We start from the raw sequence: 13,691 nt of genomic DNA, 5'->3' as shown, positions 1-13,691 counted from the left end.
CTTAAAAACAAGAGTATGTCAATATTTAAGAGTAAAGAAACCTCAGGGAAGGAGACCTTTGTCAGCTACTCCATAAAACTTCACCTTCAAGTGAGTCCTAAAAATCCCCTGAAAACAAGTTTTTCTTTCAGCCAACTACAACCCTATTCAGTCACTTCACATTTCACATACGATGAAAAGCTGCTTGTAAAAGCAAGCCTAGCCCTGCAAATGGGAAACTTTCCCTATGAAATTCCACATGCCAGCTCAGAGGGTGCCATGCACACCAACCCTCAGCCCTAAAATAGGTCCCGTGGCCTCGGCACGTCTCGTGCGAGGCGCTCTGGTTTCCATCCAGCATCATGGAACAATTCATGGCATCATGGGACAGGCAGCTATTTATGTCTGAGCTGAGGGCTGCTCCAGAGGGAATTTTCTGTGAACATCTGGTGCAGTGAACAGTAAAACATAAATATTACATAAGCCATGGCCCAGGCTCAATACCAGGCAGAGATAGAGCTCTCGGTTCGGGCGGTACCGAGCGCGAGGCAGCACTGCAGGCTCCTCACTCCTCCCTTTGCTTTCTGAAGCACTGAGCTCACCAAGGAGATAAAAACAACCGGCAAAGCATAAAAAATATCACCCAGGCTGACAGGTAATGGTACAGTGTAGTGTTTTAGCTGTTAAAATTTCACCTGCAGACACCATTTCCTCAGTTTAATGCAGTACTAGCTGCTGGCATTGATAACTCAGGTGTGCCTTGGACACCCAGCTCTGGTTCTGAACGTGCTTCTTGTGCTCCTGATCTGTGTCCCAGCTCTCAGAGCATCAATAAACAGTAGCCAAAGGCTGCTTTCCACTGTGAGAAAGGCAACAGCTGCCTCACACCCAGAAATTACTGAGCTCACCAACTATAAATCCTGTCAGCTCACAGACCCAACTTCCAAACACCATTGCTGGCAGATGAGAAAGGTAATTTTTGCATGGAGTGGCAGAGCAGCATCCCACCCACACACACCTCTGGTTCTAGAGTAAGAAACAGCATCTAAATATTTCATTAAGACTCAAGAAAGAGCTTCAAGCTTTATGGAAAAAGAGAATATAGATACACATATTCACAAACCCTCCAAAATAGTCTTTGTTCTAAAGAAAACTCATTTATCTGAGCCTGTGTGAAATGCCAGCCCATACAGGCAAGAAAAGTAATTATTTCAGTTGTCAGACAGTCACAAAAAGCAAGGTATCTTTGCAAATCTCTCATAAATCTCAAACCATTTTTTCTTTAGTATAAATACCCTTCAGCAACATTGAAAGCTCTGGTATCTCTCTGATATCTGTGGGCTGCATTGTACTCCAAGTCTATTTAAACATTTGTTTTGAAAACACTACTTCTGGCCAGAAAACTGGCCTTTTTTAGGCAAGATATAGAGACCAGATGTACAATCTGTGCTAGCTCTCTGCTCTCACAATGCAAGTGGAAGATTTACAATATAAGGATATGGAGGCCTGGGTCAGGATTGGAGGGGATACAAAACCACTATCTACAAACTAATGTGGAATTTGGAAAATTGGGACACAAGTTCTGCCTTCACATACATGACACATGAGTTTGTTGCAAGTGAGAAGCTGCACTTGCTTCATCTTGTCACTCATTTTTAAAGGAACATTTTATAAACCACAGTAAACGCTGTATTTTCTGGTGTTTCCCAATGTAAATTAATGATTCTTAGAAGAATCATTATCCTACAGCTACAGTCTTTGACACTCCTTACAAATCTCCTCACAGAAGATTCAAACCCTGCCAAAGACCCTCTTCTTTCCAGATGTGCACAGACAGGGACAACCGCAGCTCTCCTGAAAATTCAGCATGAAAATCCACCACTGCAATAAAGCCTTGAGAGCACAGAGAGGGAGGAGTTTACCACAACAAAAAAGTGTGTACTTTAAACATCCGTAAGTAGTAACCAATGAAGAACTCTAAAGATCAACTGATCCAAACAAATACAGCAAAATATGATCAAAATTAACCCATTTGCCTAGATTTTTCCCACCAATTTGGACTGTAATGGCATGTTTAGGTACCATCTAGAGAAAAGTACTAAAGCTTTACAGGAGAAAATAGAGAAATCTGATTGCAACTTACCTTGTAGTTCTGATGGGACTCAAAGTTGGACAGGGGGGTGTTGCATGCAGTTGAAAAAGGCATCACCTTAACCCCTCTGTACACCAGGCCTTTGTCATAGAGCTGCTTGAAAACCCACCTGGAAGCACACAAGGAACAAGGAATGACTTGGTGTTTCACATTTAGTAAATAAACTGCAAAATGGGGTTTCTGCTCTAGCTGGAGTTTCTTTCTGAATAACACCTTTTTTTTTTTTTTTAATCCACCACAAACTTAAGACAATATTTGCAAGTCAAAAGGCAGAGAGATAATTGATTGCAACTGCATTTCTGGCAGATTTTAGCTTTGGCTGGTACTAGCAGCTTGGTATTCCATGCACTGGCTGCATAGCACAGACATTACCCAGCAATATGGATTTGTGTTCCATCCAAATACCTTCTCAGATTTCCTGAATACAAATCACCTGAAATTTGAACAATTAACAAGGCTGAAATCAGTCATAACTTAGAGAAGAGCTGTAGTGACATGGCTGCTCACTTCTCACATGATCTTAATTTTCTGCTGCAGCAACCAGTGCTACAGCAGAGACACAGATACAGGCCAGAGTCACCTGCAACCCACCCCAAGTAAATCCTGATCATCTGAGAGCTTTCACAGGAGGCCACAGTTAACCATGAACTCAGTGGTGCAATTTCACATTCTACTTCGAGCTCAGATCCTCACACCAAGGTCTAACTCTGCTTAGGAAGTCACCAGTTCAGCCGGGAGCATAGCTGGATCCTTATGTTTTCTTGAAATAATCAAGACAGCACTTAATATTGCAATGACAAATTGAGTCAATGCTGAAGGTGAATGGAAGCTGGAAGAGAAACTCTTCACACAACAACTCAAGGTGTCTATGTGATGGACAAACCCTGAATGCTCCAGGGTTTCCTCAAGGATCATCAACATTTATCAGCTTCTCATGTCTTGCTGACTTGCACACTCAGTGGCACAGCCTGCAGGCTGTAAGGCACGAGAGGGCAAGCCTTAAATAATCCTGCTAACTTCAACTCACAAATCAGAGCTGCTGCAGAGCCTCCTCACTTTGAATTTCACAGCAAAACTGCTAAACTCTGCTGACTTTAAAAGCTCCTTTATTCAAACTATGTTTTCAAACCATCCTGATCCCTTTTCTGGGTCCCTCTGCAGATAAATAGCTCATTGCTAAGCAACCAACCCAGTCCTGGCAAGCAGCACTTCTTTCTGCAGGCTGTCATTTTGTGCTCGAGAATCTGGACCTGTATTTCAGTCAGTGTCTTGTCTTCTGTGGTTGAAATTATCATCTTCAACAAAAAACACAAGTAGACTATTGCACTGATTTTATATGTGGCCTAAAATAAGACTATCAAAAGATATGCCCTGGCTTGCTGACATGGAAGTCCTGTGATGCCTTAATCAGAATAATTATTACACTGCAGATTAGGCAGCTGGAGAAAATACAGACTGTCACACAGAAAAGATGTGCAGTCCAATCAGATTCATCCATGGGCCTCCAGCAGAAGTCCAAAACTCCCCTATGAGTGGTCATTAACATCAGAAAAATTATATAATCCGAAGTCTGAGATGGAAAAAGCCTCTGAGACCTTCAGCAGCATCAAGTGCTGCCACAGAGGAGCCAAACCCAGGAGTTTCTCAGAGCTGTGCACTCCTACAAAGGTGCTTACCTTACACACAACTCGAAAGAAACCTTGTTCAACCAACAAATGTCACCAACAGGCAAGATGTGGCTGCCTGACCCCCAACCCAAATCTGAAACATAGCAGTGAGTGACTATTTTACAGCGGAGATTTGAAGTTTATCAACTTAGACTTTATAAATCTAGATCAGTCTTTTATAAAAATGATCCCTGAAAATAGTTTCAGCAGCTTTCAGCATATAAATTTGAGCTGGCTAACTGCACAAGTTTTTGTGGGAGTTAAAAGTAACTTTAAATGTATGCTTACCCCCTCAGAGCATAATTAATGCAGCCTGTGACAAGTGACAGCATTCCTACTGAAGGTGTTCTATTTGCCTTTTGACAACAGTAACTGAAACACTATAGAAAAAGGCTCCACTTTACTTTCTATAGAACACTGCCTACTAACAGCACACAAAAACTACTCAGAGAAACACTGAATATTTAATTCAGCTGTAAATATAACTGTAAACTCAGGGAGCTGCTCAGGAAAGGTGAGCACTAGTGGAGCTGCCAAGCTCCCAACGCAGGTCAGCATCTCCCTCCTGTGGCAATCCCATCCCACTGCACAGCCCAGGCTCCAGCTGTGCACAGAGCAGGGATGGGCTTCAGAGGAAATCCCTGCCCTGAGCACCACCAGCCTCCCTGCCCTGAGCTCCTCACTCTTTGGAGTTTGTCACAATCTGTCCCCTCACACAGCCATTTCATAGTTGAGTCAAGACTGCTGTTTGATGCCACAGCCCTCATTACCACTACACAAGCTCTTTTGTTATCTTAAAAAGCACCTAAAATGGTTTCCTGAAGAAAAAACCTGCTGGTGTGTGACCAGCAGAGCTGCAGAGATGATTCCCAAAGAGCTCCCTGCAGCAGAGCCCACCTGAAACACAGCACCTGCCAAAGATGAGATGGCTCTAACAGTAAGAGTCACTTACAGGTGGAGATCAAGTTTTGATCAAAAGGTCATCACAATATTTTGGACCATAACCTCCCAAAACATGGTCTAACCCTTATGTTTGAAAAATGTTGACACTTTGCAAGAAAGGGACCCAGGTTTGTAAACCAAAATTGAAAATGCAGTGCCTTCTGGAAAAAAAAATAATAATCTAAGGAAACCACAGAGCTCCTTTCTAGTGACAAACAAAACATTTACTCACAGAAGTGAGAAATCAAATCCTGTTCCTCTAATTCTGCTACATTTCTCCTCACACATAAATAAATTTAGTTGCATCCTCTTGGCTGTGGGAGCAGCACTCAGACCTTTACTGAAGAAAAATGCAGTTTGGGAAAAGGTGAAATTCAAGATGCCTATTTCAGCTTCTTGTTAAGAGAGAATCTGGTCCCTAAAGGTGCAAGGAATGTTTAACTTCCAAAGTGATAAGAGTTTGTTGTTCCTGAAGTGTCATGAGGTTCGAGCCCAGTCACTAACAAAGCCTTGCTCTCCCCAGAACTCCCAAAAAAACAGAACCTTCCTGCAGAATTTGTTCACCCAAGTCACACACACAGCACACAAACACCACATGGATATAACCAAACTCCTGCAAAGGGAGTTTTTCCTTCCAAAAGACCCTGAAGCAGTCAATGCAGCACTGCAAACACCCCTGGCATCCCAACAGCATCCAACATCTCTCACTACCCAAAAGCAAGCTGCACTTCTCTAACACCTACATCCAGCTCACATCAAAGACAAGGGTTTGATCTTGGAGCTTCCCAAGTCCTTAATGCCATTCCTTTGAGGGATCAAGGGGTTCTGTTTGCAATGATCAGTATCTAAGGATTTTCTAAGGGTTTGAGAACTCCAATCTTTCCAGAGAACTACCTCCTAACTAACACTGAGATTTATTTTCAAGCACATATAAAGGGCTTTCCCCCCTTTTTTCCTCTTTAAAGAAAAAACAGCAGGAACTGTAAACAGGTCTGTGGCCATTGGGACAGCAGGATCTAGAGGTCTATGATTTCAACATATCCACAGTACTTTAGGTAAATGGACAAATTTTTGCTGTGTGACCTCACATCAGTTCACATCAAGATAAAAGGACAATTTTATAGCCTCTGTAGACCTACCAAACAAATCCAGGCACAAACACCACCCTATGTAAGAAGCCCTGTCATTTTGAAGTTCAGCAAACACTGCCTCCTGACAGCACCACAGGAAGCAAAGCTTTGAGGGAAAGGTTTTCCTACAACTCACGGACAGCACTTGGAAAACAAGAGGAAATTAAAATGAAAGCAGCATGCAAAAACAGATGCTTGGGGACAAAAAAAAAAAAAAGAAAAAGAAAAAAACTACTCAAAAAACACTGGGTGTGAATCAGAAAAAGCATAAGCCCAAGTGGAACATGAATTCCAATAACAAACACAACCTATCTTTAGAATAGCAGCTTGGGAAGACAGCTCCTGAAGAAAGTCAGGAAAAGTATTTCTTTGTTCCAGGGCCTAGGAATTGTTGAGTACAGAAGTTGTCAACTTCTGTGTTGAACTACCACTGAAAGCTTTAAAATCCTGGCATACAGAGATCATCCTGTTCCAGGTCTACCCTCCAAGATGTAATCTTCAGAACAGTGTGATTGTTGAGAGATTCTGGATCAAGCCAGAAATGCAAAATAACAGTAAATTTGAATATCTAAAACTCATGCTAGACTTATCCCAAAGGTCAGCCATAGGACTGCAGTGCTCTCCTCCTCCAAAACAGAGGTAAGGAGACACAAGAAGACTGGAATGGTGAGAAGGTAACAACAAGGGGACTAGAGAACTTAATGCACAAAAGAAATATAAGAATGAGGGAAAAAATGCAGGTAGCTCATACAAAAATGGACAAACCACACTTCTTATCACCAGTATCTCTCAAGAGAATCATTAGTCATGGAATACACAGAATACAATGGTGATTTCTATTAGGAGAAATCTATTTCTAGAATCTGCTGGGAGAATTTCAATTCAGAGATCTGTTGCTCTGAGATCATTCTGGTTCAGTGCTGAGTGCTGGGCCTGTCTCTGGGCAGGCTGGGTGTGAGCCCAGCTCTCCCTGCCACCTCCTCGCAGAGCTCTGTCACCAAGGCTCAGCCCGCAGTTGCTCATTTGGGCACTAGATGGTGACAGGAATCTGCTCGAGCCACCCTTCAGAGGAGCAGAAGGAGAGGCCAAGCCCCGGCATCACCCTGTGAACAGCAGAGCATCCCCTCATCCCACCGGCTGCTTCCCAGGGAGAACTCACACCCAGCCCACACCTGAGCAACAACCCAGCACTGAGCACAATCATTTAGAGTTATTCCAACTCCCAAAGGCTTCTTTCAGATCACCTCGGTAAGAAGTTTAAGCTCCCATCACACTCCTCTCCATTTCACTGGATGTGTTTTGTGGCTGTACAAAACAAGGCAAGAACACATTGCATGTTTGTGCCATGCCAGCTCAAGAACATCACTCACTGCACTGTCCCAGTGAAGGGCACTTCTTAATTGAGACCCAAGCTGGCTGCAGGACAAATTGGACAGAATTAGAACTTAAAAGTTCTATTTATGTTATTCAATATGTGCAGAGCTGACTGGATCTTAACATGCAAAAGCAGTGCAGTTTCACCTCTCACTGACACCAACTGTCAATCCTCTCCTGAAAAATTCTGCCAGGATACCACCATTCTACCAATGAATGTTTTGTTGTAAGTCAAAATTTAGCAGGCTAAAAATTCAGTTTAGTCAGTCATCATATGACAGCATCAAAATGCCAACAAAGTAGTCATTTCCACCAGACCAATTATAAAGATGAAAAAGAAATGCTCTCTAGCATTCTGAGTTTATTGTTTTGTAGAGATACTGTACAACAGATGTATTTGGTGTCTGAGTCCTAAACACTTCAAATCTAAATGATCTGGATCAAATCAGCCACCAATGAAAACAATATTTATTACAAGTATTAGATTATCTCACTGAACTCAACAGAAACAAGGAAGAAAACACCACATGTCACAAAGAAATTCCAGGTGAGGCCACTCCAGAGCTGCAGGAAAAGCTACAGACCAGAAAGAAACAACCTGAACAGACTGGTTTAGCTGATCATATGACTAAAGACAAACTCCTCATCATATTTTAACCACAAAACCTACAGCTGCCATGCTCACTCCCATTTTCATAACCATTTTTTTTTTTCTGGGCTTAAAATCAGCATTGTACTCCCACAGACAGAACAACAAGGTCAAACCACTGGACAGGCAAATATGGTCTCCAAGGCAGTCAATGCAGAAATGAAGCTGCAGTTTCTCTTTTGTACATAGCTGGACACTAAATTTTAAAACTTTTTAAAAGAATTTCAAAAGGAGCTGAGAAAAAATTGAATCAATTGTGAGAGAAGCATGCCAGAACCTACAGCTCAAATTAACACTCCTGAGGGACACGCAAAGTAACTTCAGTAACACCTTGTGGGTCTGATGATTGCCTGGGTAACCATCCAATTTATTTAATTTTTAGGAAATTGGGCATTACCCTGCCAAAAGCACCACTCTAAGTGCAGTGACAGGGCTGTCTTTAAGCATCATCTCCTTCAGCCCTGAGACAGTCCTAGGAGACTTTCCAAAAAAACTCCCCAATTTTTAAAAACAGAAAATGTGTTTCATTACATGATTAAACAGAAACTTTAGAGTATAAGGAAGCAAAAAAAGTACAAAATTAAGAGGCTGTCTGCCTACATACTTCCTGAAATCTCACTGAGTTTTTAGATCCCATATAATTTAGAGTTTGTATCAAAGCAGGCATTAGAGGAGGTGATCTCTGTAACACAGATGAAAGACTAGAAACTGCCTTTGTAAGAGCTGGTGAGAGAAACAAATCACCAAAAAAAGGCTTGGGCTGCTGAGAGAGACCCTGCAACTAGCTCAAGGCAGGTCTGGTTTTTAAGCTGCCAGTTAAACAGGATTTGAGGTGCCACTAAGTATTTTTGTAATTTACAAAATGAAAGTTTCTTGTCAGTTTTGGCTTTATAATTATGCAGGGTTTCTTCAGCTGAGTGAGTTAAACATCTGCTGCCTTCCCACCATCTTTCCAATGCTCACTGAAATCTCGCTGGCACTTCAGCCCTCTGCAGTGGCTTCAGGGACATCTAAAAGGTCTGTCAATCCAGCGTCCTAACTTTATGAAACTAAACATACAATTAAAGCTGGTTAGTAACGTTAATATTACCAAATATTCAATAATACTTTATTATGCACATTATTTGCTTTTCAATGGCTTTTTGTCAGCATATACTCTGCTAAACCTCTCCCTGCAATTCACTTTGTCATTCTGTCACCCAAAGGACTCACAGCTGCCATTTCTTCACTGTGTTAAACCAACCTGATCATCCTTAACCTGTAAGGTTGTCTTGTCTTTTGAAATCCCAACAGGCACCCTGAATACATTGCCAAAACACCCAAACTTTATTAAGCTGTGCACCAGGAGTCCAAGACAGTTGTCAAACTGTGCTGCCAAGAAAAAGATAACAGCAGATTCACAGCCTCTAAAATCAGGCTTGAAGAAGAGGTTGGGAGCTAAACTGAGCTTGGACAGTTTGCCATTTACAGCTGACAGTGTGAAGAACATCAGAATGCAGAGCTAGAATGTAATTTCCTAAATCAACCAAGGACCGTATTAATAGATCTTCAGAACTGCTTTTAAGTTGGCAGGGAGCAGTAAGATTTCAGGGCTCACTAAAGGCAGCATTGGTGCACTTTATTTTGCAAAGCCCTGCTACCCTGGAGAAGAAAAAAACGGGACAATTCATTCCATCACCTGAACATCAAGAGATTTCCCACCAGTTTAATTCCTCTGCCTGATGTTTTATCTGCATTTGGCATTTTCTGAACAGTTCTAGTGATACACGGACCAACATGTTTGCAATGAGTGAAGCCTTTCTCACATTTCAAATCCCAAAGCAATGTGCGTTCACTTACCACACAGACTCCATGAACTCAGGGTAAAGAGTTTTATAGTCATTTTCAAAGTCAATCCAGCGTCCTAATCTGGTAACACTGTACTGTTAAGACACAAAAACAGAGATTGAAAGGCATCTTAATAACGCATCATCACAATACATTACCAATGTTTATTCTGTAAAATAAACATCAGCTGGGTTTTAAGTTCATTGTTTGTCCCACCTCAATGAAATACATCTACAAAGTATTTTAGCCTGATAATAGTTCCAACCAGTGTACTCATACAGGAAGGAATGAAACCATAAGCATGGTTATTTAGAACCAAGGTCACACAACAGGCAAATGTGTTCAACACAGCAAAAACAGTAGATCAACTTGGATCGTGCATCACATAGAAATGGTGGATCACTCAAGGTTCAGCCAAGGTTCAAATGCCTGAAAATTGCTTTTCATTACAGTGGTCTCACTTCTATTTTTAAGACTACTTGTTGCAGAGACAGTGAAAACCCAGAAGTCTATCAGCTTTCAGTTCCATGAAAACATGATGTAACTTGAAGACAAAGCAATGCTGAAAGAAAGTGATACATGACAAGTTATCAAACTCTGCCAGGACCAGCTGCCTTCTCTGCCTTCCCAGAGCCACGAGAGGGCTGCCAAAGCCCCAGGAGTGACAGGTGCCAGCCCCTGCCTCAGGACAGGTCATGGTCACATTCAGACACTAATGAGGAATGAGCCAGCTGTGGGATTCACTGGGACAAGTGGGATTTCACAGCCATGCAAACCCCCAGCTCTGCAGACAGCCCAGGCAGGGACACCTGTCCTGACACTGTTACACACAGCCCACACTGAATGTCAAACCAGCCAAGCGAACACAAAACACATTCATTCCCTCACCTCGACATTTTCATGCAACACCTCAGATCCTGGCATGGATCAGTTTCCATCCTCACCTTTTTTAAGCCACTCTGACATTCCACTAATAAGATCCATAGCCTAGGACTGATTTTATCACAAGGATTCACAAAGTTGGAGCATTATGTTTGGTCACAGCATCGTAAAATCTCACACAGCCAAGGAACCTCTTCTATTTTTCATAAGGCTCAAATATTTGCTAACCACTCCAGGCAGAAAATAAACACTACCTAACAGGAATGTTGGTAATCCCTCTCCCAGCACTATTCTAAAATATTTGAGTTTATTACAAGTCAAAAGATATTTAAACAAATTTCATTATTTTTATTTATCATCTAAAATACACACATACACACACAAGTTTATGAACAAAACAAAATACAAAATCCATCCACCACCCAAAAGATCAGGTGCAAAAGGTATGGAAAATGAACCACAAATGTTCCAGTTGTGGCTGGGATAGAGTTAATTTTCCTCTTCATAGCTGGTACCGTGCTGTGTTCTGGATTTAGGATGGGAATAATGCTGTTAACCCACTGCTGGCTTAGGGGCTGCTGAGTCGTGCTTGCCCCAAGCAAGAACTCCCAAGCAAGGAGTTCTCAGTTTCCCAGGCTGTGCCAGCCAGGAGCTGCACAAGGAGCTGGGTGGGAGAAGAGCCAGGACAGCTGACCCCAACTGGCCAAAGGGACATTCCATAGCACAGGACATCGTGCCCAGCAGAGAACTGGGGGGACTTGGCCAGGAGCTGTGAATCACTGGGCTGGGCATCACTTGGTTTTCCTGGCTTTTATTCTTCCCTGTCCTCTTTTACTATTATTATTATTATTATTATCATTATCATCATAATATTTTGTTTTGTTTCAATTAAACTGTTCTTATCTCCTCCACTCATTGGTACTTGGCTGCCAGCTGGGGTCAAACAACCACAAGAAACCAGAATGAATCTTGCTCTCTTTATTTCTAAAAGCGACAAAGAATTATCGATGATGGGTTTGAAACTCAACATTTCAGAGTGTAATTTGAAAAAAAAAAACAAACTGTCTGCTTTTCATCCAGCCACTCACTGAGGTTTAGGCCCCATTTACTCTACCCAAGGCACCTCTGGTTTCTTCATGCTCCCAAAATGGTCCCGAGGGCAAGAGGCAAGTGATAATCAAGCAAAAAACTCCTATTTCCATTAAAAGAAATACAGCAGGACTAGAGACATGCAGAGGAGTGTGATGAAGTAGAAGAGCCTTTTGCAGGAGGAAAAAATTAAAATAATGAGGACTGTTCTGCCTAGGAAAAAAAAATATGGTTAAGATAAAGCTTTATTGGAAATAATTTTAGAGAACTACCATTCTTCAGACTTGCAGACACCAACACTCTCCCTGTATTCCTGGGATGCAAAGCTGACACCAAAATTCTCTGGGAAGACTGAGGGTTTACCCACACCTCCTGTGACAAAACCAGATGTGAGAATTTCTGTTCTTCCAAAAATACAAGCTGCTGCCCTGCACTCTGGCAATGAAAAGACTGTGGGGAAGGAGGAGCAGAAAAGCAGCAAGATTAATGTTAATTTTCCTTAATGGCTCCATTAGAAAACCAAAGACAGATCTTTCAATTTCCTGTACAAGAGAAGACACAAAGAGACAATGCTCAACATATCCATTATTTGTTCAGTGTAGCTCATTAAACACTGAGCTCCAGGTAACCTGCAAGTAACCTTCTCTTGACAGCACAGCAGTGTCTGTTCCGAGCCACACAGGGGCTCTTTTTGTTCCCCTTCCAGGATCACAGGGGAGAAACACAGGAGCTTAAAGACACGAGATTTATGCACACAATCACACAAAAGGACAAAGTTCCCCCCACCTGAAACACTTCTGCACAAACACATTTAGAAATGCTCAGCAGAACATGGACTGAGCCCCCACTCACCTCCCACTCCTTGGCGTATCTCATCACAATCCCTCTGCACTCTCTGTTGTAAGCTTCAATGCCCATCTTTGCCACATCCTCCGGCCCTTTAATGCCTAAAGTCTTGTCAATCTCATATTCCTGGGAGCATGGAAAACAACCAAACAAAACATCCTGTTATCAAAAGCTTTCAGGATTGCCCTGGATACTTTATGTGTCCTACAAGTTCTAATGAGGCTCAGGGGCCTCCTTTAACCTTTTGGGATTTCATGAGAGCTGCACCTGAACTAGGCAGGGATTCCAAAGGCTCACCCTGGAGTGACTGTTTCTTTAATTTCTTTAGAAAAATAAACAAAACACCAGTTGCTGAAATACAAACCAAATAAATACAGGTTCATAGCAAGGACCAGTAGGAAGCTCCTGAACTCACCACACACAAAAGCCAGAAATGGAAAAGGAACTTCCATTTCTCTTTTAGCAACAATGTCAGGTATAAAAGCAACAGAAATATGAGTGATAAGCAGGGAACAAAAGGGAAAGAGGAACCCACAGAATTATCTGCAGGTAAATTCACGACACATACCACAGGCAAGCCGTGGCAATCCCAGCCAAACCTTCTGTCAACATGAAAACCACTCTGATGAGCAAATCTGGTCACGATGTCTTTGATGGTTCCTGCAAGAATGTGGCCATAGTGGGGGAGCCCCGTGGCAAAGGGGGGGCCGTCGTAGAAGTTAAACCTACAACACAAAACATTCCTCATTAAAGCAAAAACTGAGCAGCAGGCTCGGTGACAGGGTGACTCCATGCTTACACCACTCGTGTTTCACTTGGAAAATGTCCATTCCTTCCTCTTCCATGATCAGTCAGCACAGGTGCCACGCTGGCAGGGGGACTGAAGGGAACATTCCAAGCTGCTCAGCTCCTACCAGGATTCCCATGGCACCCCCCAGCACACTGATCCACAGCTCCACAGTGGGAAGAGCTCTTCGCTTACCTCCCCATTTCTCTTACAAACCCACCAGGCAGGAAATTTACAGGTTTATTAAACTGTTTGAACACTGCTGATTCTTCAGCAAGTGGAATATAAAGGGACAGCAGCATGAGCCAGGCCTGCTGCTGGCAAAGGGAGCAGCTGCTGTTTACAGAACCAAGGAAAAACAAAGAGT

At 42.4% G+C, this 13,691-nt stretch overlaps 1 protein-coding gene across 5 annotated transcripts in view; it reads right to left on the bottom strand.

Annotated features, from left to right (window-relative positions):
- Nucleotides 1-13,691, bottom strand: part of IARS1 (isoleucyl-tRNA synthetase 1) — a 93,917-nt gene that overhangs the window by 75,514 nt on the left and 4,712 nt on the right. For all 5 annotated transcript variants that reach the window (XM_038148944.1, XM_038148942.1, XM_038148939.1 and 2 more), the window contains exons 4-7: nt 13,106-13,262; nt 12,544-12,663; nt 9,733-9,815; nt 2,123-2,240 (exon numbers count right to left, since the gene is read on the bottom strand). In XM_038148944.1, the coding sequence (XP_038004872.1) occupies nt 2,123-2,240; nt 9,733-9,815; nt 12,544-12,663; nt 13,106-13,262 (478 nt within the window). The remainder of the gene's footprint in view (nt 1-2,122; nt 2,241-9,732; nt 9,816-12,543; nt 12,664-13,105; nt 13,263-13,691) is intronic.

This window comes from Motacilla alba, chromosome 12, assembly GCF_015832195.1.
Source record: "Motacilla alba alba isolate MOTALB_02 chromosome 12, Motacilla_alba_V1.0_pri, whole genome shotgun sequence".
NCBI lineage: Eukaryota > Metazoa > Chordata > Aves > Passeriformes > Motacillidae > Motacilla > Motacilla alba.
The sequence above is the reverse complement of the archived record's forward strand: the minus strand, read 5'-3'. Positions and strand labels throughout refer to the sequence as shown.